General features: G+C 39.6%; 1 protein-coding gene across 1 annotated transcript; it reads left to right on the top strand.

The window, feature by feature from the left end:
- The first annotated feature begins 5,542 nt into the window (after positions 1 to 5,542).
- LOC308218329 (protein EURL) lies at positions 5,543 to 23,675 on the top strand. Its single transcript, XM_080612294.1, has 5 exons — positions 5,543 to 5,598; positions 5,921 to 6,050; positions 18,505 to 19,038; positions 22,379 to 22,441; positions 23,290 to 23,675. The coding sequence occupies exons 2-5, from the start codon at positions 5,927 to 5,929 to the stop codon at positions 23,448 to 23,450; spliced, it is 882 nt and encodes a 293-aa protein (XP_080468420.1). The 5' UTR covers positions 5,543 to 5,598; positions 5,921 to 5,926; the 3' UTR covers positions 23,451 to 23,675.
- The last annotated feature ends 158 nt before the right edge of the window (positions 23,676 to 23,833 follow it).

The following is a 23,833-nucleotide window of genomic DNA, read 5'->3' as shown; positions in this document are numbered from 1 at the left end:
GAGCTTTAAATAGCTCATTAAAGAAGCAAGAGGAATTGTAAGGGATATTTAAATCTATGGATGAAAAAGGAATGCATAAACATCACTTAGAAATTAAGTGCTATTTCATCATTATAATTAATCATCATTTCCCATTCCTGGCAGTGTTCAAGGCCAGACTAGATGGGCTTTGAGCAACCTGGTGTAGTGGAAGCTGTCCCTGCCCATGGCAGGGGGTCTGGAACTGGACGAGCTTTAAGGTCCCTTTCAATCCAAACCATTCTATGACTCTTTGATGAGATCTTGTTAGGATTAAGAAATTTTGTGTGGTGTTCTGAATAGAAATTCAGAATAAATTAGTTACTAGGAAGTCTTTTCCCAGAATGTGAAGGCAGAGAACTCACCCCACTCCTCTGTCTCCCACTCACAATTTGTTTTAATACCCACATACTGATTTATCATGTCTTTGATCCACCACAGCCAGCAACCTGCTATAAGCTTTTATTTACATGGCACAAATCGTTGTTGCTCCACCCTCGCACGCTATGACTCAGGCATAATTTTAGGTTGGCTCAGCTTCCTCCATTTTGTGGCGTCATAGATGTACACACACTCAGATTTGGTTTTCTAACCACAGAAAATATAGGACATGAATTTCCAAAGAATAATTTGTCACACTAGCTGGATATTTAATTTCAAGAGCCAATCATGAAGCCAAAAAACTTAACAAACGAGCAACCTCTCCTTTTCTACCTGGTTTACTGAGACGACATCTGTGAATTAGACCACTGGTATCATGGTTAGCTTTTAAAAGTTTCTTCAGCAGCATCTTTTCAAGTTCAGTGCTGAATTTACTGAACAGCCCTACATCTCCTTCTGTCATGACTAAAGAACAAAAGTAAATTTCCAGAGATTAATGAAGGCATGCAAGTCAGTGAGTGCAAGAAGGTATAAGAGAAAGAAGAAGAAAACCAAATAGACTCTACTACTGCTCTTTACTCTCCTGCCATCTTGATATAACCTCTGCTCTATCACAATGAATGTCTGGGCAACCCTGCAGTGAACTGGGCAGGAATCTGACTGATGTTGGTTACTTTTCAGCATAAAACTCAACAAAAATTAAAATAACAGGGGGAAAAAAATCAGTAGAAGCAGGGAATACTTCAGTTGCCAAGAAAAGGATCATGGATTGTTGCCTGGAGGGAAGATACAGCAGAAGGCCTGGATAAATTAGCAGAAGAACTAGGAGCAAGAGATAAAACTGGTGATGTTATATTGAGTTTGATGCAATTTCAGCCTGCTGGAAGTTCAGTCACATTCCCACCTTAAAACCCCTTACACGTAATGTAGCAATAATATTGCTGAACATATAGTCATCTCAAAGAGCCAATCAAGAAAAGTTTTGAGAGGTTTTTTTAGGTTTGGGGGGATTGGGGATTTTTTTGGATCACCTCAGTGACTCATTTTACCTTGCAGCAGCCATAAAATCAGCAGATTCAACACAAAGGAAATGGCAGGGAGTAGGAAAGAGGAACTACCTGTCTTCAATTAGATTTTATACCACACACTAAGGGGACTAAGTCTAGTTAACAAAGGCTTAAAATACTGCGTTATAGTAAAGGTTGCACACTGAGTCGAAAGAGGACTGGTAGAATAAGAAGAGGTAACAGGTCACAAAAATAGAGGAGTATTGCAAAGTATTCCTGTTTATATTTGTTGAGTCTTCCAGGGGTGAAAGATTAAATAAACTAGGAAAAGTTAGAGAGCACAGAAACAAGAGACCTGTAAACAAAGACAGCAACAACAAACTAGGAAAAAACCACAGGGAAAAAAAAAAAAGTTGGAGAAAATGTATGTGTTTATTGGCTACAGATACAGAACTGCCTGGAGAACATGATGATCTGCCAGAGTGCCTGGAAAAGCCCCAGTCGCCTGACCTACAGAAGAGAAAGCCCAGGGGAGAGCAGAATGAAGAGAGCAGAGAAGGAAGAGAAGTCAGGCTGATTTCGAAATGTTACATTTTAGATGTTTGGAGGGGGGTGGGGGGTGCAGACCTACCTCAGCTAGACTCTGAGTTTCAAGTTCAAATTCTTTATAAACTTTTCTCCTTTCCTGAGTCTCTTTCAATACACACATGGAAACCTACACAGATACTTTCATTTCAGCAGTGCCAATGCTATTTATTATCTCCACTGGGGATTTGCTGCAGCGTATTTGATAATGCCCAAGCAACCATGCCTCTGGCTGGGCTCTGGTTTAACACTATCTTTTCCAGTAAAAATGTCTTTTAGATTTAGAACTCGTAAATCTTCACTCAGGAAATTGGAACAAAGTACATCTGTAAAACACTGACACAAGATTTAATTTCTAATTTTTAGCTGTTGGGAGTGAAAATTCTAATAAAGCTCAAGCCATGATTTCATGATAGGGGGGCCAGAGTACTCATTTTCATCTATGCATTTTCCCTTCAGCTGCCTTCCCACCAGTGCTTCTAGGGCTGCACTGTGAAGCAGAAGAGTGAATCAAATTGAGATAGAATTAATTTTCCTTCCTTTAAATCCAGTCCCTTGTGTTATCTCACAAACACTGAAACACAGTGAGAAAATAGTGTGGGAACTCAACTAAGCAGCGGGGGGAAGGTGAAGCAGTGGGAATTGTTAAAACGTGATTACTGCCAAAGCCTCCCTACAACGAAAATGCAAACTCAGTAAGTAAAAAGAAACATAGAAAGACAGATTTGTTTGCTACTAAAATCATTTTCCAGTGTAACTAGTCTGTTAGCTAGAATAAGGTGCAGTGCTGAACTACGGGTCTTGGGAGGAAATATGTATGTATACAAACAAGACAAAATAAAAGCGCACAGAGTAACAGAGGCTAGGGTGGCCGGGTATGTGCATGTATATAAACCACACCATGGACAAAGATAAAATTGCATGGACAATCTTCATCTTGGCATTTGCTAGGTTTTTTTCATAACTTCATTGCTGACACATTCGTTCTCTTTTACTATTTCTATTGCAATGACCTCTATATTTTAGAGCAATTTTTTTTTACAAGAAAAGCAGCTTGGACAGTGAAAACCATACTGTCTCACACATGTCGTTTACTAACAAGCTTCATGACCCTTTTGCCATTGGATTTCACAGCTGCTGCACTGTAGTGATGGGCTGTTGAGACTCAATAGCCTTTAAATCTACATCAGAGAACACTCCAATGTGTATCACCTTCATAATTCTCTACCATCATCTGTCCTGTCTTTCCCTTCTGTTTCTAAATCCTCTACTCCAGAGCTGATGTCCTTTTTTGTGCCTTACTACTGCTTTTGCAATGAAGTTAGGGGCTGCTTCTTTGCCACTCTTCATGTACCTAAAAAAAGCAGATGGTGAGGGGACAAGGAAATGAAACCCCTCTCCCAAATCCGGTCTCAGCCGTGGGAGAAACAATTTGAGGAAGATTTCAGGAAGCTGTGAGATTAAATATGTTCCATCATCCTCTAACAGAAGCAGATCTAAAGGTGGCTCGCTACTTAAGAGCTGTGAGGGCTGGCGCTCTTGCACAGTATCTTTTTTCTTTCTTTTTGACAACATTGAAGAAAATGCCCCAATATAGTGAAAGAAAAATAAAAACTAGAGAAATATGTCTTTTTAATGAAGAAGATTCTGGAAGATTACTTAGTTCTTTCATAAATAATCCTACTTTGACACGCAGGAATGTCTTGTGCGCAATTTCCATCAGCTGTGGAAATTTTCAGGACGATCTGACCTACCAGCTGTGGCTTCATGACCTAGTGCAAGCACAGACCTGCCTGGCGTGGTTCTGCTTTCCATTCAGACCGCACTTACAGACTGTACTTGATATTTTCCACCACACCAAATATGTATACCTGGGACTTCAGTTTTTAACCCTCTTCAACAGCAACTTTTTCCTTTCCCTCCTCTATAGGCTCATGAAGTGAAAAATAACAACCCCTGAGGAGAAATTTTTATTTCCTAGAAAGCTCAGGTTAGCGTAACCCCAGCCTGAGACATGAAAGGACGAAGTCACCATCCAGCACATGTTCTGCACACACTCAAGGCACCAGAACATGACTTTGTTTCCTCCCTGCTCCTCAGCAAACTCGCCCCAGCCTCCATTCCTATGCATACTTTTGTTTCACTGCTAACAAAGCCCAACCAACATGTCCCCAGCCTGCTCTTATGATACATTACCAGCTAATGATCATAGAACCATAGAACATAGAATCAACTAGGTTGGAAAAGACCTTTAAGATTAAATCCAACTGGGGACTGCCAAGTCCACCACTAAACTGTATCATTAAGGGCCTCATCCACACGTTTTTTGAACATTTCCAGGAATGCTGATTCCACCACTTCCCTGGGCAGCCTGTTCCAGTGCTTGACAACCCTTTCAGCGAAAAAATCTTTTATAATATCCAATCTCAACCTCCCCTGGCGCAGCTTGAGGCAGCTACCTCTTGTTCTATCACTTGTTACTTGGGAGAAGAGACCTCACTACAACCTCCTTCCAAGTAGGGATAATGACAAGGTCTCTCGTCAGTCTCCTTCTCTTCAGGCTAAACAACCCCAGTTCCCTCAGTTGTTCCTCATAAGACATGTGCTCCAGACCCTTCCCCAGCTTCACTGCCCTTCTCTGGATCTGCTCCAGCACCTCGATATCTCTCTTGTGGTTGAGGGTCCCACAACTGAACACAGTATTGGAGGTGAGGTTTCACCAGTGCTGAGTACAGAGGGACAATCACTGCCCTGACCCTGCTGCCACACTATTTCTGATACAAGCCAGGAATGCAGTTGGCCTTCTTGGCTGCCTGGGTACAAGCTGGCTCATGTTCAGCGGCTGTCAATCACCACCCCCAGGTCCTTTTCCACTGAGCAGATTTCCAGCCACTCGTCCTCAGGCCTGTAGCGTTGCCGGTCGTGGCCCAAAACAGGACTCAGCACTTTGCCTTTTTGAACCTCATACCTCATACATCGGTTTGGACCATCCAGCCAGCCTTCCCAGATCTCTCTGCAGAGGCTCCCTACCCTCCAGCCGATCAGACACTCCTACCCAACTTGATGTGTAAGTGTGCGCTGGGTAACTGCACAACCAAGCCCCGAGCCACACACGACCAGCCCCACGTTTAACAGTACCAGCCCAGCCGCGGCGACAGGCGGGACGAGCTGGCAGCACTCTCCCCTGAGGTGCTGGGCCCAAGCTACAGCCGCTCTAGACGGACTTCCCTTCACCGCCCCGGCCCCCTCTCTCCCTGGGAGAACCCAACTGCTGCTGGGGAGCAGGGGAGCTCCCGGTTTCTGTGGTATCGCGGAGGTGTGAGGAGGCGCAGCCGCTCGTTCCTTCCGCCTCGCCGTTCTTCACTACGCTGCTCTGAGGCGATGCCAGCCGCTGAGGTGAGAGAGAGTGCGGTTCCAGGAGCCGCTACATCCCCATACTCCCCGTCTCGCAGGAGCCGTGGTCTCGGCCGGAAGCGGCGGGCGGTGCCTGGCGCCGAGCTCTGGTGGTGACGGCGCTGGCGGTTAAACAATAGTCGTGGGGAGCGCTGGGGTAGGTGGTAGCACGGAGTCGGACCAGGCCGGACTGGACCGCGCGGCGGTAAGCGCGGTGAGGAACTTGAGGAAGGGGCTGGGAGGGAGCGAGACGGGAGGGGACAGGGCAGCCCAGCTCAGCCTCCGGAGAGGGAAAGGAAAAGGGTGCGCGGGCGGTGAAACGGAGGGATGGCTCGGTCCCTGCCGTCCCGCTGTACGGCCTCGCCGCCCCCTCTCTCTGAGGAAGAAACTTTCCCGGGACGCTGCCTCCCTCGTTCCGCCCGCTTTGGGTGGGCCGGGCGGCGTGAGGCGCCGTCAGGCGTGGGGCGACCGATTCTTCGCCCGGGTGGTGGTTGAAATAACGGTCCCGTCCCTTGTCGTGTCCCGTTCCCCCACAGGACACTATGAACGAAGAGCAGTTTGTGAGCATCGACTTAGACGATGACAACGTCTGCAGCGTCTGCAAGCTGGGGACCGAGAAGGAAACGCTCTCCTTTTGCCACGTTTGTTTCGAGCTGAACATCGAAGGTAACGCTTTACAGGAGTCGTCCTGTGCGAACTTCATACTTACACTGTTTGGCTTAGAGCTGGACGCAAACCGACCTTTTCTCTGAAGGCTCTCATAAAGGCTTAGGTTTGGAAAGGTGTATATTTATAAAGTTTTCTTGCTGGCCAAACTAGTTTAAGTTCCTAAATAGCTCATTTCCAGTAAAGGTGGGTGCCCTAGCTGCTCTAGATGTAAAGATATACCCCTCTTCAAGTAGCTTCTGAAATGTCCTGGCATTAATTTCCTCTTCTGGTATTAGACCTCTGATGTTAATTCAGATTGGAAGGAGTTAATGTTCTGCCTTTATTCAGGGTTTTTGCTCAGTAGTTAGAGGGGACTTTGTGTAAAACTTACTTCAGTTGCAAATTTTAAAGCATAATAGGTTGGGTTTTGTTTTGGTTTTTAAGATTAATGTTTTACTTCAAATAATGAGAGGATTCTTTCGTTTTGCTTTCATAAGGTGACAATCCATTTCGTCTGATAAAGCTGGGTTCATTGTCAAAGCTTCTTAAAAGTTTGCAAATTATAAGAATTTTGTCCGTCCTTTAACAAACTAATCTTGTGCTACCATTTTGGCCTCCAGTATGGTATTTTTAGAATTTCAGACCTTCTTCTGCTGAAGATCTTGCTCATCTTGTTGCTGTTCTTCATATATGAATCAAATGTTGGTCATGAATGAACAGGGGATTACTTATTGCTCTTTTAAAAATCAAATAACAAAATTTTAAAAAGTATGAATATTGTTGCTTGAGTTTGGCAAAACAAAGTAGTTTGTTCCATTTATATAAAGTAGTATTTGGCAATTGTACGTGCATGTGACTGCCTGGAGTTATCTGTATTGGTAGAGGGCAATTGAATATGAAGATCTTAACACAGTTCTATGAATAATCCCATTTTTTCATGACAGATGGTAAGATTCTTTCTGTCTCTGATATATATGAGGGTACACAGAAAGTCTTAATTCTATCTGGGTGAAAAGTACCAAGAGAGATAAGCACTGTACTCAGTCAGTTTTTTGTTGCTTATTCCGAACGCTAGAAGCATAAAACTGACTCAAATATAGGGGGCTGTAAGGATATGTATTCCATACAGTTTCTGTTATGTACCTGACTTTAAGGTCTTTGTTGCTACTAGAAGCAATATGTTTTAATCTGAACAATGCTTTCATACTTCAGTAGCAATTTGCATGCTGTATGTTTTTGTTTAGAAGAGACATGCTTTCTGATAAAACTCGGAGCAACTGTCTAACCTCTTGAGTTTTCTTACTGCTTTAAAATAGGCTTACTGTTCTCCATGTGGAGTGAAGATGTTTCTAGGCTTTAAAATGAGGAAAAAAGCCCATATTGACATAATGACAATTAAGTACTTTGGTTACATTCAGAATCTAGTTTTGTTTTGAAAGTGTTGAAACAGATAAAACAATGCATTAAAAAAAATGCTGGATGTTTTCTGTCCTCTGTTTTTTGAGATAAGCTGTGGATTTGTCAAAGTTACTGCTTTACAAAATAAGCATTCATTTTAGCTGGAACAGTTGGGGTTTTTTCTAGAATTCTGAAGTAGCCTTGATAATAGTAAAGACTTAAATCTCTGCAGCAGACTACTTTGCATAATCTTCTAAATTTTTGGTTAATTTTAGAAGAAGGCTGCTTATACAGAATAATGATGAAAGCTCACCTGAAATTACATGAATTGTTACAGTCTTAATTTTTATTTTGCATAGTAAAAGCATTAATACCTTTAATTATTACAGCATCAAAACGCCTCAGTTTCTGATCCTGTCTTCTGTGTACCACTTTGAAAAGTGGTACTGTTGCTGCTTATAGGGAGAGGCAACTTGAATGTGACAGAGGCTGCATAAGTGACTTTATAAAGAATCATTATAAGACTTTTCAGCTGAACCACTGCATGAGCCAGCCCTTTACTGTATCTGCAGTCACACTCTTCCTACTTTTGACATATCTACTGCATTCATGTATTTTCCTGTGACAAAAGCTGTGATTTATATATATATGATATAACAATCTTTTGGCAGCCCTTGGTAGGGAATGAAATGGATAATTCACTAACTCAGAATGTTAGACTGGGTATGTTCATATTGACGTCTTGCTTATATTTTAATGAAGTTCAAATGTGTTACAGCTACACATTGAACAGTCAGCTGTAAGTTGCATCAACTCTGTAGATGTGCTAACTCACGATTACAAAGAAGTGTTCCTCATTAATAGTTTTCCTTTTTGTCTAATATTGTGTTTAAAAATCCAAGAAGTTTAAATACATACATAAATTTAAGTAATTCAGGAAGCAAAATACACTACCCTAAAAAGATAATCATGCAACTGCTAGAATAGTGCTTAAGGCTTGCTCATTCTTAGTGTTGGTTTATATGCATGTGTAACTCCTCAGTGAAGTAGGAAATAGCAGGCAGGCTATTAGCCACACCTCAGCATCTTGCAGGATGCTTAAGCACTCCCACTGTTTGCAGCACCCTGTTAACTTCCATGTGTTAAGGGCTGTCTGACTTAAGGAGAATGTGTAGTGCTGCTTCCATCTTTCCAGACCATCCAGTCCTCACTAGGAGGTGGGTCAGGATGGAAGAGAGCGTTGCAGATACATTTGCAGGTGATGGTGGCAGTGTTAGATTTGTAGGAAAGGACCTTTATGATTCTGTGAGTGAATGTATGAAATTCTGGAAGAAGGTGTCCCAGTTTCCTTTTTTAAAAGGGTGTCATATTCGAATGCTTTAACAAATCTCATGAGATAGAATCGGTTTCCCTTCTTATTGCTTAAAGCTATCTGTGATAAATCCACACACTTGAAGCCGATTTAGCCCAAGGCTTAACCACCTGAACCCCCTCTGAAACAGCCTTTCTCAAATGTGCATAAACAAAACACTACAGAAAGAAATTTACTTAGCTGTACTTAACATTACAGCTCAGTGTCGGTGAATCTTTTTGTGAACTCTGATACCTCTGAGTTCAACAGCTGTACAAGTTTGCTTGTGTGTAGATGGTAATGCTGTTGATCATCTTGGTTGGCCAAGATGAGTAATTGGAAAAGAGTGAATCGGATACCATCCCCATCTCTAATGACTTAACAGACTTTTTCCTGGATCTCTGTTGTGATATGTCTATCTTTACCTTCCTGACCTTGGGGTGTTTTTTTGTAACTGTTATTATGTTTGAACATTAGCTTGATAATGATAAATAATTGAGGAAAAAAAAAATGAAGTTATTCTTAATCCTTTACAAAGAAGACTGCTGTACAGAAAGCTTAATCTATGGTCTGCCTTAATTAAATAACTGCTGAGTTTCTGAATGAGGAAGTTAGTTACTGCATCATAACTCCTTTTATTTTTTTTGTTTGGTGGGGTTTTTTTTTAATCAGAAATCAGGACACCATATTTTTGCAATAGGAGAATTTTAGTCACTGAAAGCACTAGTTTGAGTGGTGAATCTATTCAGGAGTGATGGATATAGATTATAGGGTCTGTTTCTCTGAAGTTGACTGAAAGAGTAGTAATGAAGAAGAAAAGAGAAAATGGACATACAGAATAAACAGAAGGGAAAGATGCAGGTTTAAACTTTCTCCTATTACGTGTCATCAACCTTTGTTGAACAGGTAAAAGAGTAATGTTGTTAGGAGAATTCAGTAGTGCTAATCTTCAGTCTGAACAGGGCAAGAGGGGGGTGGTGTCTTGACAGTATTTTTGTCCCTGTTGCACTTGCTCTTTCAGCTCACTTAGTTTGAGGATTCATGCTCTGTGAAGTTGAGTGAATTAAGTGCCATATAAGTACTTTTATTGTGAAAACTAGCTTTTGTGTCTGAAGGATCATTATCAGGTGATTTTAGCAAAGCAGAATCCTAATGTGACTGTGTCAGTGATGCTAGATAATGGTCCGTGGAGAAGCACACAAAAATAGAAAACTATTGTTTGTGCATGGTGGCACCTCCCTGGAAAGTCCCGCTGTGGCTCCTCCGTGGAAGGTCCCACTTTGTCTCATCCCCAGAAAAATCCTGACCCTGGGAGACCTTTCTAGGTATAGCTGGCCACTTCTTCCTCTGTAGGGTGGCCACCTGCATCAGAAGGAGTGTGCATTTTTGCTAGTATAAAAGCCCAAGCCTCATGGGATGCGGGCGAGGCAGAACCTCATACCACCCAGGTCAATGTTGCCTCTATGAGGATGCCTGCTAAGGTTGAGCCTGCCACTTCGCGCTGCAGTGATGTTTCTCGGAGCTCGTTTCCTGATCATTGTTACATGATCTTTGGGGTTGGTAAGATAACCAAACATCAGAAATATCTTTTACTGTATTTTGTTACCTCTATATTTTCACTGTATTAATAAATTAGTTGTGATTCTTTATTGTGTTGCGTTTCTCTCGACCCAGAATCCTCAAACTCTGCAACAGTGACTCTTAAAGTTTAAAATATGCAAAGTATTTACATATGAAATACTAAACTAATGTTTTGAGCAATTTGAGCTGATTCTGTACAGTGATTTTAAAGTTCTAGGTGGAGTTTAGAATATCCTGGTGGGTGTGGGTCTGCTGGAGTTTGTTGTTGGTTTTTGTTTGCCTTGTGCAGGCAAAGTGAACATACAAGATTATTGTGTGCTGTTTTGTTTTTCTGAGTAGGTGTCACAGTAGTAATCTGGATTGAAACAGGAAACGCTTTAAATTCACATGTAACTAGATTGCATAAGTCGGGAAATCACATGTGGTATGTTAGTTTGAGACAAGTCTCTCCTTTTTAATTTCATTATATATGTGAAAATAATTAACTGAACTCTGGTAGCAAATACATAATACTAACAACAGATCTGCAGTTACAGCTGGAGGGTACAGGGAAAATACATGAGCATATAAGCGTGTGTATGTATGAAAGGTGTCTGTATGTCTATATAGCAACAAAACAAAACCCTCTGCCTGAATATAGTGTCTCTACAAGCTACTTTGAAACTGCCGTTGTAGAGTTTCCATGTAAGAATGCGGTGCTATACAGAGATACCTAGGTTGTACTCTAATTCTGGTAGTAGGAGGATGTAACCTTCTAGACCCTGCTTCAGTTGTGCTGCCTGTGGTGCTGCTTAGAGTTGTTTAGATCTCTTGACATGGGAATGCATTATGCAATGCAGATGTCCTTTGTTAATGCACGCTTTGTGATCCTCTGGGCAATGCCTGTGAAAATCCCAGCTTGAGGAACTTAAATGTGTTTGTTCAGACATGGGACTTATCTCTGAAGGTTTCAAAGATGAAAGTATGTAGTAATTACGGTTTAGCTTTGTTATGTCATCGACAGTTTATATGTCTTCACCTGGTTTTATGCTAGTATGTCTTGATGCAGAATTATTTAAAAATCTGAGTTTCCTGAGATTCAAGGGTTTGTAATGAAGAAAAAAAAAAAAAACATAATAGAAGGGGAGAAATCTGATTGGATTTTATTAATTCTTTTGCTTATCTGGTGCTAACTGCAATACCATCGTGGAGAATGCAAGCTGAGAAACAAACTGACTTGCTTCCATTTATGTTTAGAGTTGAACTACAGGTCTTGTAATACAAGAGAAGAGATGTTGTAAGTACTGGACATTTATTCCTGTGATTTATGTTAAGATACTTACATTTTCATGGTCTTAAAGTGCTGACAGACTCATAGCATTTGAGTCAATTTCAACATCAGGTTGGGGTATCCCAGTCTCAAGCTTGAGACAAAAATCCTATGAACAAATCAGCCTTGTTACATGGTTTTTTTCATGTTAAGGTCTGTAAAATCTTGTTTAATATCCTCATTTGCTGTTCTTCATGTTCACCTAACAACTAATCACCACCACCCTCCCTTTTTTCTTTTTATTTTTTTAAGCTGTAAACACTCAAATTTCACTTTTTTTCTTACACTCGACAGAAGAATATCTCACTGAAATAAAATGGGTTATAAGGTGTAGCTGAAAGGTTTGGAAACTGCTGTTTAAATTTCATTCTGTTCCAAAATATACACATTTTTTTTTTCTCCTCAGTGTTAATGAAATAATAACCAATAAAATATATTATTCTGGGAACAAAAGCTAAAATATTTCATCATTGCCCTTTAGGCTAGACAGATGAGAACTTGTTTCAAGGTAGTGTTTGCAGTCCAGAGGAGTGACTCATTTCTGCAGACTTGAATGGACTTGTGGAACTAGATGCTGTTTCCAGTAAACCTCTTGACTACAAATTTAAGTCCAAACACAGCTGGATATCCTGTTCTTAATCTCCTAAGTGCCACTGAGCAATAGTAGAGCTATGTGGCTAGTTCTAAAAGTACTTTTTTTATTCCTTCTGTGTAAATTTGGAGGTTTGTACATGCAGAAAAGTAAATTGAGCAGTTATGTTGCTTATGGCATAATCCAGAATACAGAAATCCTGTCCCGTGGCTCCTGCTCTTTTCTAGGTCAGGTTAATTGATTTTTCTTAAGGAGTGTGAGACATCTTTAACATAGTAGTTCTTGTAGTAATGTTTTCATCAGAATGTATTGCTTTGTCTAATACAGTAGTAAACCCTCTTCTTAAATAGTAGTTTATAGGGAACGTGAATTTTGAAAATGTTAAAGGGTTAATTTGATCTCTGTTCTGTCTTATATAGTGTGTCTTTGGTGTGTGCTAAAATACAAATGAGCTAATAGAAATGGAGTGGGAGATGATTTGTATACATACTTGGTGCATGGAATGCACTGACTTTATCATATGAAAGTGAGGCAAGAACTTTAATTTACTAACAAGATCTGTTTTTATCAGGTGTCTGGTTTGGAAGCTAATGAATGGCACTGGTATTTTCCTTCTAGCCAGTCTAATGAATCGTAAGATTTAACTCTCAAATGAAATTGCATGCATACACTTAAAAATATCAGTTGGTTTTATGTCGTGTCAGGCAGATGCACTGGAGACGTAAGTCTGGTATGATCCCATTTTTCAGTGCTGGCAGAATTGTAGGACAAAAGAATATCTCTTTTCCCTACCCCTTGTCATTTAGACGTGTGGATGACTTGCTGTCTTAGGTCATCATGGGCCATTTTTATTTAACGTGTTTTGAACATGTCTTGGGATCTGCTTTTCTCTTATAAGAACCCCTCTCTTTCAGCACTCTTAATAAGCAGACTAATATGCAGCACTGGTTTAAAATAGATAGACATGAACACTTAATCTCTTGTGAAGCATTTCCCTGTCTGCTGCAGCTCTTAGCCCTGTACACCAGGTAAGCTAAATGTGAGCTTATTTGATCTTTCTAGCTCCTTGTAGGCACTAGCAGATGTTCAGAAGCTGTTTCAAGAGCTGGCTAAACATCCCTGTTTATACTGAACTATGCTGTATGTGTGCAGGTTGGACAGCTGAGAGAAGCAGCTGGAACATTTCAGACTGTGTCGTGAAAGCCAGGGCTCTTAAAGTAGGCAGCCATAGACTAGCATCCTTCACAAGGGTTCATGCTTACTTATATGATTAAAGGAAAAAGCATAGGTGCCTGTCACAAATCCTTCAAGAGTTAACTATTCAAGATGAGGTAAATGGTGCCTGAGAAGTGTTCCCTTACTGGCTATGAAGGCAGTCTCCACAACTAGCTAAAACTAGAGGTGTACCTTTTCTGAGTGTTGTGACTTAAACTGATGATTTCACCCATGCTGCCAGTACTATACAAATTTGTGTTATGAAGTGCTTTCGCTCTTTGACTGTCTGTAATAACCCCATTATTTTACACATTGAAGGAAACTCTGTATGCCAGCATTATACTAAGAAGGCAGCTTTTCCTTTCTCTATGGTCAGGTGTATACATATGTATCTTGCCCATAAGTACTTGTAAATTTTATAAAGAGGCTTTAATTAACTGATGTTGTGGTACAAACTTATAATTGACTATTCATGTGTTTAGAAGTATTCTCGTTAATTTTAGTTCATTCCATCTTGAATTCTGGGGACTTTTTCCTCTTCAGCTGCTTAAGCTAAGTTTATTCACCATTGCAAAAACAATTCGTTTCCAGCATTGCATTGTAAATTGCTAAGAAGGGAACACAGGCTTTAATGTTATTTCCAGCTGATGGAGCTGAAAGATCAAATCAGAAGGTTTTTAAAAAAGAACAACAAACAAATGGGGAAAAAATCCACTATGGAAAATAAACAAGTAAGCTAATAATCACTTTTTTTTGTTTGTTTATGAAAGCATTTATGAAGGGATATGAAGTAGTCTTGGTATTCAAGAGCATACTTTTGAATTAAATTTATTATTATTATAATCTTCAAAAGGTGAATCAGTGGCAAAGGCAGAAATAAAGTCTTTGTAGACTTCTTCCCTTCAAAATAGACCCCACAACTTTAGTATGATCAAAACTTACTTACTTTCAAGTACAAACAGTTTAAAATCAGATGTACTTTTTTGAGATGTGATTTACATGCCTGTTTATATGGTATATATTCTCCTGCTCTCTGCTACTTTGCACTTAAGAATAACTAGAAGTTACAAAAATATGTACTGCTTTATAAAGTGCCTGATTGCTATTCATTCATTTACAGTATTATTTTGCAAGAGTGGATTAGGACTCATTATGGTAAGAACTGTACCATTATATTTAGAAGAGTTTCTGCCTTGTATAGCTTACAAATTTAAATATTCAATTTTTATTTTATTTTTGTCTAAATACTAAGCTCTTAAAAAAGCAACTCTGTTCTTTAAAACAGCTCAGTATACAAAGATACTGCTGAATAAAGTGATACCATTCATATTTCATTTACAGCACGTGGATTACCAGAATCAGAAGCAAATTTAATGGATGGTAAACACTTACCTACATTGTTTTGTGATTTGTCTTGATGTTTGGCATCATCCTGTGAATCTTGTTCACTTGAGGCATGATCCCTGGCATCTGCTCTCTTAAGTTAGTTAGGTATGGTCTTCTAGATGTTACTGAACTTTGGTGGATTTTTTTTTTTTTTCCTCACTACAAATAAAACATTCCTGCTCCTAATGGTTGTGGGCTTTTTGCTTTTGAGATTTTTTTCCTTCCTCTGAAAGAAATAAATGTGAAGGATAGGACATACTTGGGCTTAGTCTGCAATCCTGTTCTTAGCAAAGGACAAGTGTGCATGTACGTACAAATGCAGAAGAAAAATGTTGATGGTTGTGTTTTGCTGACTTGAAGAATCAGCAAAAAAAAAAAAAAGGTTGAGGTGAATATTAGCAAACAGGAACTTTGAGACAGAACTGAAACCCTGTGAAAATCCCCAGAACTGACCATAGCTGTTTACCAAAATTATGATATTACTTCTTTTAATGTACAGAAGCCTTACCTTGCTTTATTCATTTCTTTGTGTATAGTGTTGAATAAAATGTCTTCTAAAACCGAGTCATCGTCTTACATCATCTGTTTGATCCATGCCAGTTTACCAGCTGGTAGATTCTTTTTTTTTTTTTTTTTTTCCCTCCAACTGTGATGAAGGGAAAAATATGAACTAATCTGAGTGGAGCAGAAGTTTTACAAAAAAGAAATGGCATGTTTTCTGTGTTATAAAGCTAATGGTATTGCCCATAACAGAAGCATTTGTGTTAAAAGAAACATACTCTTACTTGCTGTAATACTGCTACGTCATTACTGGTTTGTGCTTGCACAGCAGCTGTTGTGAATGCTCAGCTCTTCCAGAAGGTTAGTGACTGATGTTATTCATGTTCTCTATATAGGAAAGGACTAATTGTCACCTTAGTACAAAAGATTGATTGAGGGTTGTCAATTGACAGTGTTTGCTCTTCCTTGATGGCTTAAAAATTTAAGGGTTTCCATCATGCTTGTTCTATTGAGTTTAGCAGACTTGGTATATTTAAATTGTGCTGATAAGTCATGAAAACAAATGACTTGTCTTTCTTTGTTTTCACTAGAAATGTTTGAAATTTTCTTTATATCTCTAAAGATAGAGAAGGAAAAATAGCCTTGCAAGTAGGCAGATCACATAGAGCTTTAGGAAAACTAGTGAATGTCTTTTTGCTGAAAGGGGTTGAAAGATACTTTTATGTGTAGACAAAGAATGTTGACTCTATACCATGAAGACAACATCTGTCTTTGCTCCAGAACTTGGCTTCTTCAAAGGTGGCTCTGGTTAGGATGTGGTTTTTGTTTGTTCCAATACTTGGTTCATGGACAGAAGGAGTGTCATGACCTTACGTTTCTCCCCTGCTGCTAAGAACAAAACAAGTTCCACTGCTGTCCTCTTTCATTTTCCACTCTTTTTCTCATTTTGCCCTGTAAATTGTGTACGCTGTTACGAACACAACTGGAATAATAATGCTTGTGAATTTCAACCCTGCCCAAAGACTGGAAAATCAAAAATTTATAATGGCTACTCTCAATGTTTGAACTCCACAACTTTGAACAGTTACTCCCCAACAGTTACCAGCAAGTGAGAGAACCAAAATGAAGTGTTTGGATTTGTTTTCACTAGTTTTATGCTAAGAATTTTACCTTTGTAGCTTAGTTTTGACAATACCTTAGGATTTTGTAGAATTATTTTTTTTTAAGCTTTTTTTGGGTAGAGTGCTTAAAGTTTGCTGCAGGAATTTAAAAGGGTAAATCAGGTATAAGTGAGAATTGTTGCAACGTAGTTTTCTGCTCATTAAGGTCTCTATTATCAGATTTTGTTATGTGCTGCATTTCTTGTTTGGAGGGGTTTTTTTATTATTTTAATAACTTTATATACTTCCTTCTGTGCTAAAAAGTACAATGGCTGCAGCTTGGTTCATGTTGCCTAGTTTCAAAGATCAAATTATGTTGTTACATGTTGATTTAAATGTTCTGGCTTTAGTAAGCATTGAGCACTTTTAACCAGTGATTCACAAGTATACTGTTTGTTATTTGCAGTGAAGAACTTCTTTGACAGAATTGTTTTTCATTATATTGGCAATTTCCCAAGTAGTATACTGGGCATTGGGATAAGTGTTGAACTGTTCAATATTCTGGACTTCTGTACTGAATCTACTGCATAGGTGAATCTGAATTAAAATAAATAGCCACTGAAGTTGCAGAAAGTAATTTTGTACTGCGGTACTAACTTTCCAAACTAGTTATTTCTCATACCATCTGTGTTCACGCACCAACTGTAGATCTTCACAGATTGTGTTCCTTTTTAATATGTCAATCACTATCAATTACTTTAAGGTTTGAGTAAGTTACATGCTGTAGCTATTTGAATAGTCTTTGAAGGAGGACAAGCAAAGAGGAGAATAAACATCCATCTTGTATGATGTCATGGTTTAACCTCAGCCAACAACTAAGCCCTGCGCAGCTGCTCACTCGCTCCCCCCATATTGTGATGGGGGAAAGAATCAGAAGAGTAAAAATGAGAAAACTCATGAGTTGAGATAAAGACAGTTTAATAGGTAAAGCAAAAGCCATGCAAGCAAAGCAAATTCACTCACCACTTCCCAAGGGCAGGCAGGTGTTCAGCCATCTCCAGGACAGCAGGGCTTTATCAAGTGTAATGGTGACTTGGGAAGACAAATGCATTAGTCTGAACATCTCCACTTCCTTCTTCTTCTCCCTGCTTTTATGTGCTGAGTATGATGCCATATGGGATATCCCTTTGGTCAATTGGGATCAGCTGTCCTGGCTGTGTCCCCTCACAGCTCCTTGTGCAACCCCAGCCTGCATGCTGGTGGACTGGGATGAGAAGAGGAAGAGGCCTTGGCTCTGTGTAAGCACTGCTCAGCAATAGCTAAAATACCCCTGTATTATCAGCAGTGCTTTCAGCGTGAATCCAAATCAGCCTTATAATAGCCACTATGGAGAAGATCAATTTTATACCAATGAAAACCAGCAAAGATGAAACTAATTTCAGGACAGTTTAATGTGGGCAGGTGTTGACAGCAATAGAACTTGGTTCTCCAGGTAGGCTGCAGGCTTGTAGCAATACAAAACAACAAACTAAGTCTGAAGTCTGAATTATGATTGACCACTTGGATGACACAGGCCTGCTCACTGCAGTGTTTGTTGGCAGATGGCTGGTAACATTATCCATAGAAGATGGGAGCATGAATGACTGGTCTTGAAATGCCTTCAGAATTGTTCTATAGAACATTCTGATATATAGCTGGAATTACTTTTACAGCTTATGCACTTGTGTATAGGGGTAATGCAGTTATGTACAGAGTTAGCAGTTTGCTTCATCTGTGCAATTATCCAGGAGGCACATGCAGGTAATCTGCAAGTCCTGAGCTAAAGATTATTGTGTGCAAAATACTTTCTATGCTAAGAACCCAAGACTGGCTGGGATTTCTCAAATTTTAGAGTATCACATATCCTTGTTTGCTTCAGCAATTAGACTGTTAATAGGAAAGCGTGACTTAAGGTTTTTGTTTTCTTGGTTGCTGGTGAGTAAAGATTTTGAACAATCGAATATACAGTAACTGAACTTTTTTCTGTTGTGTCTTTACAGGAGTACCAAAGTCAGATCTTCTACATACAAGATCTTTAAGGGGGCACAGAGACTGCTTTGAAAAATTCCACTTAATAGCAAATCAGGATTGTCCACGATCAAAGCTCACTAAAAGTCCATATGCAGAAGTAAAAAATATCTTGAGCAAAAAAATTAACTGGATTATACAGTATGCACAAAACAAGGATTTAGACTCTGATTCTGAAAGCTCAAAAACACGCCAACACCAGCTTTTTAACTTCAGACATCAGACTGATAGAAAATTACTCCCACAGTTCGACTCCCCAGTACCCAGGTACTCTGCAAAATGGATAGATGGGAATTTTGGAGGCATCTCGAGCTGCTCACAAACTCTTTTGGAAGAAAGAGAATCCACTGATTTCGGACTTGGTGTGTTACAAGGAAGAGATGCTACCTTCTGTTGCAGCAGTGTTTTGTGGTCTAATCACAGCCAAGTTCAGAAAGCTGAAAAAGCTGAAGGTGATTCTCTTACCAGTGTTCGTAGAAGGCATCCTCAATACAGCAGGGAAGAACGTAAGTATATATTTACATACAGCCTAGCTTGCAAGAGCGTTCTTCGAAATACCTCTTGTCTATTTAATGTCCCCATAGGGCATTCACATCCTGTAATACAGCTTTTAACAATTTGGAGTTACTGTAAAATCTGTCGAAAGAGAAAAGGCTATGTGGCTAAGCAAATAGCACAGATGGTTTGGTTGGTGTGGGGGCTTTTTTTGTTGAGGTCTCTTCTTAGAAGGGAGTGGTGGGCTTTTGGATTTGGCTGGGGTTTTTTTTTAATTCTTTAATTTGTTGGGTTTCATTGTTATTTGGGCTAGTAATTTTCCTGTCAGTTATACCCCAATGTGGTACAAGACACCTAATTTACACAAAAAAGTTACAGTTGATTACAATCATTCCAATGAGTCAATCCTGGCAGTTGCACAGCCTCATTTGTGATTACTAAGCTCCCGAAAATAAGTGTCTTAGTGAACATGCGTGGTGCCTTGAGTTACACTTTGCAGAGAGCTGCCCTAAGTGACAGGGGAGATTAGAGGTAAGGTAGCAGGGCAAACTTGTGGAACAACATAAACTAAACATTCTTAATAGAAGCAGAGTTACCTTGTGCATCTTGCTACATTGTTCTTTTACATTCTCTGAGAATGAGAAAGTGGGAAGGCCCTTATGCACCATGTCCTCTTAAAGGCTGTAGCAGTAGACCTGACACATCTTCTGGTGACTGTGGTGATATTGAAAGCAGTGGAAGAGTAAGTTTTCCTATTGTTTAAGAAGATGATTGCTAGAATAAGTCTTTAGAAATACCTAGGGTATTGTAGTAATCTCTGGAGCCAGCCTACATGAAATGTGTTTGGACTGAGTTCCTAGAAATCTCTGCAGTTACCATCCTGCTATTAGAACAGCCTGGTCCCAAACTGGAATACATTTACTTTTATTTTTGTAGATGAGGAAAATAAATGGAGAAGGTTTCTGAATTTCGAAAGACCCGAGAAAGAAGACAAGCTGGTAGAATACTCAGTGGAAAATTAGGTGGTGTAAAACAGTGATAATAATGGAATTCAGAATGTCAGATGACAGAGTGAGAAGAGATACTGTAAAAAGTTGGAGTCAGTTTCTTTAGGCTCCCATTTGTTAAGAAACCTGTCCTTGCAAAGTTCAGTCATTTCTCATTCTTTATAAAAGGATTTTATTTAACTGCTGTATGATGTTTCATATTGCATTGTAGTGAATAAGTAGTCTTCAAGCCATAAATCAAAACAGATATGCTGTGCTGTTTGGCCACCTGTCCTCTGGAGTCATAAATTGGGATTACATAAATCAGGACAGCACTAAACAGAGGAATTACGAAAGCTTGACCTGTTTTGTGGGGTTATCTAACTGAAGTTAGTGACTTGGAATTTCTCTTTCCAATCTGAGTTTTGGGCAGGAGAACATAAAGCCATTTTAAGCAGGATAACAGATTTTTTTTTTTTCCTTCAGTTATGACTGCATAATGCACTTTTGAGGCATTTTTGCTTTGTATTATAAGTATTTTTTTAATCTTTTTGCAGTATTTAACTTTAAAGGGCATTTATTTGGAAACTGTAGTTATATAAAAGTTTGTATTTTAGAGAAATCTTTTGTCAGACTTCCTGCTAGAATTCAGTACCTTTTATTTCAGTTACCTCCACTGTAAATGTTTTTCTTACACTAAGAAAAAATATTCTTAGTGTAACTGTAAATAGCTTGATCAGCATTCCTTTATAATTTACCTCAGTTATGGATTGGATAATGTTTTATCATTTAAATTAGGTGTTCTGTTCCTTCTCCCTTTCCCTTTTGTATCAGAATTGTGTCACATGAAACAGTCCTGTCCTGATAAACACACACATACATGAAATGCATGAACCCGCCTATCTGCTACAGTTGATGAAATGATGATGAAAATAATGAAAAGATGGAAAGTAACATCCTACCACTGGGTCTAAAAAAGTGTGAGGGAATCTTGACCTTTTTATAAAGCTGTGAATTACTGTATGAAATCCAGTCAGGGCTTTTATGAAGCATGAAGGGTTGAAAGATATGAGAAAGCAATCTTCAGTTTGCTAGCCAAAGATAGGAAGGAGCACCACTGTACCTGACTGTTGGAGGAGAAAGGTGGATCTGTTCTGCTATTGAGTGACCGTATGTCTTGAGTAACAGGTAGGCTATCTCAGCTGTTGCTAACTTGTTTGGTTTGGCATTACTGACAGAAAGTTAGTATCCGACAACTGCAGGAGCTGAGACAGTTTGAAAAGGAAGGCTTAGGATAATCATAGAGTCTCGTGGGTAGGTAAAAACCATTCTTTTCAGAGCTTATGCTTTAAATGTACAATATAGAAACTTATTGTACTGAGAAATCTCTGAACAAAAGCCGCATCATCTCAGCGTAGGTTTTTCTCAAGTATGCAGTGAGAGCTTTGTGCTTTTGTTCCAGTGCCCTTTATCCCCCAGTGGTGATCAGGACTGCTACTTTTCACCATGCTGCCAAGGGCATTTCAGCATCAGGCATGGCACCAACCTGTATCCACCACTGCTGGGTTGAGAGATTTCTGGGAAGAAAGCCAGCGCTTCCCCACTTGCTGCTGTTGATTGAGGTCAGCATAGAACACTTTCACAATTCTGTCCTATGAGGTTTAATACATATTTTCTATGAGGCTGATCAATGTACACAACCTGAGGTACAGAAGGGCATTTCAATGACACAGAGGATCTTCTAGTTCTCACTAGGAACACAACACAAAGTGAGAAGTCAACCTGGTTTTATATGCTGGTCTTTGTCTCAAACTAAGATTTTTATTCATGGTTTCAGTGGGGTACTCAGTAGAAACTGTATATGTTATTTTTATATGCAGAAAGCACAAAGCTTGATAACCGAAACAGCTTGTGTGCTGAAAATTCTGTCTGGAAGCTGTTTCCTGTAGGCTTGCAAATGTAGCAGGAATTACCTCAGAATTGTCCACTTGCCCACAATTAAACGGGGGTACTTGGCAGGGGTTACACTGTGGAAACTGCATTTTGCAGTCAGAGGAAGGTAAAGTATTTAAAACTGTTGAGCAATTTAAAAGCAACTAATTCTGGAGTTCTGAGGGTTTGAGTTTCCAGCTTTTTGACATTGAAAAGGGAGCTTTCCTATGGAGTAAATTCTTATCTGTGACAACATAAAAAAAAGAATTGGCAAATTATCCACAAATGACTGATAAATAATGTTGCCTCTGACTTGCTGCCACACATCTGTTGATTATTAGCATGCAAATGATGACAATTTGAGAAAATGGAAGTTTGCATAAGGATGCTTATGTTACTTTAGTATTAGTAATAACAAATTTCATTGTTACAGTGACTGCGATGACTCCTGGAGAGTTAAAACAACTTAATGAAAAACTGCTGAAGCAAATCCAGGGTGAGAATTTGTCAGTGCTTTTTGGTTTGGGTTTGTGTTGCTTTCTAATATGGAAAATCTGTTTTAAAAAATAACTGAAAGGAAAGCCATCACAATTTAAGTTTTGAAGAGAAGTCTTTATATATCACATTTCTATGTAAAACAAGAAAATTCTAGGTAAAGGTTTTGACAGGAATCAGAGAATCATTTAGGTTGGAAAGGGCCTTTGAGAGCATCAAGTCCAAATATTAACCTAACATTGACAAGTCCACTATTAAAACATGTCTTTAAGTGCCACATCCACTCTCCGTTACCTCTAGGGATGGTGACTCAGCCGCTTCCCTTGGGCAGCCTGTTCCCAATGCTTGAAAATCCTTTTAGTAAAGAAATTTTTCTTAATAGCCAATCTAAACCTCCCCTGATGCAACTGGAGGCCATTTCCTCTTGTCCTGTCACTTGTTACTTGGGAGAAGACTGACACCCCGCTCACTACAACCTCCTTTCAGGTAGTTGTAGAGAGGAATAAGGTCTCCCCTTGTTCTCTGTTTCTCCAGTTCCCTCAGCAATTCCTCGTAAGATGTACTCACCCTTCAGCAGCTTCATTGCCCTTCTCTGAACCCGCTCCAGCACCTTGGTGTCTTTTTTTGTGGTGAGGGGCCCAAAACTGAGCACAGTATTTGGGGTGTGGCCTCACCAGTGCTGAGTACAGGGTGGTGATTATCCTGCTGGCCACACTATTTCTGATACAATCAGAATCCACTTAATTTTCAGCTAAATGTCTGTGCCTCTTTTACAGTAATGTTCAGCACTGCACCTTAAGTCTATGGAAGTAGAGGGATCAAGTGTGTTAACCTAATGTGTTCTTGCAGATGTATTTGAAGAGCTGACACAGCAAGTCCAAGAAAAGGACTCTCTGGCCTCAGAGCTCAACGTCCGTCATATTGCTATTGAGCAACTGCTGAAGAACTACTCCAAGCTGCCATGTCTACAGATGGGGCGAGCAGGGATGAAATCAAATGTCCCTATTTGAAAGGGGGTACGCTTGTATCTCCCTATAGAGCTAACTTTACCTAACAGCTTTGATAACCATTAAGTACAGCTGCACAGATATTTGAAAGCTTTTCAGGAAACTTGGGCAGCTTTCTCTTTGCATTCATAGTCCATGAGGAGTCTTATTACACTTCGGTTTTAACAAGGCAAATATTTTAGGTATTGAAATCTATTGTAATAAGGTTTATTCACACTTTGGGATTTTTTTTTCTTGCCCATAACTATGCATGAGCCTTGAAATGAATTCTGTGTTCCATTGATAATGAAATTGTTCCTAACAAAGAATGGCCTGAGCCTGTAAAGCTGCCTCCTTCATAGAGAGGAAAAACAAAAATTGGAGATTTGATCAGGTCTGATCATGTT

Source organism: Psittacula echo (genome assembly GCF_963264785.1).
Source record: "Psittacula echo genome assembly, chromosome: 3".
NCBI classification, from domain to species: Eukaryota; Metazoa; Chordata; class Aves; order Psittaciformes; family Psittacidae; genus Psittacula; species Psittacula echo.
This window is presented reverse-complemented; position numbering and strand designations above follow the sequence as displayed.

Excerpts from the sequence above, each read along its gene's own strand:
- LOC308218329 (XM_080612294.1), top strand. The coding sequence starts at position 5,927 with ATGAACGAAGAGCAGTTTGTGAGCATCGACTTAGACGATGACAACGTC. Across the intron at positions 6,051-18,504 it reads TTTCGAGCTGAACATCGAAG|GAGTACCAAAGTCAGATCTT; the intron begins GTAACGCTTTAC and ends GTGTCTTTACAG. Across the intron at positions 19,039-22,378 it reads TCAATACAGCAGGGAAGAAC|TGACTGCGATGACTCCTGGA; the intron begins GTAAGTATATAT and ends TCATTGTTACAG.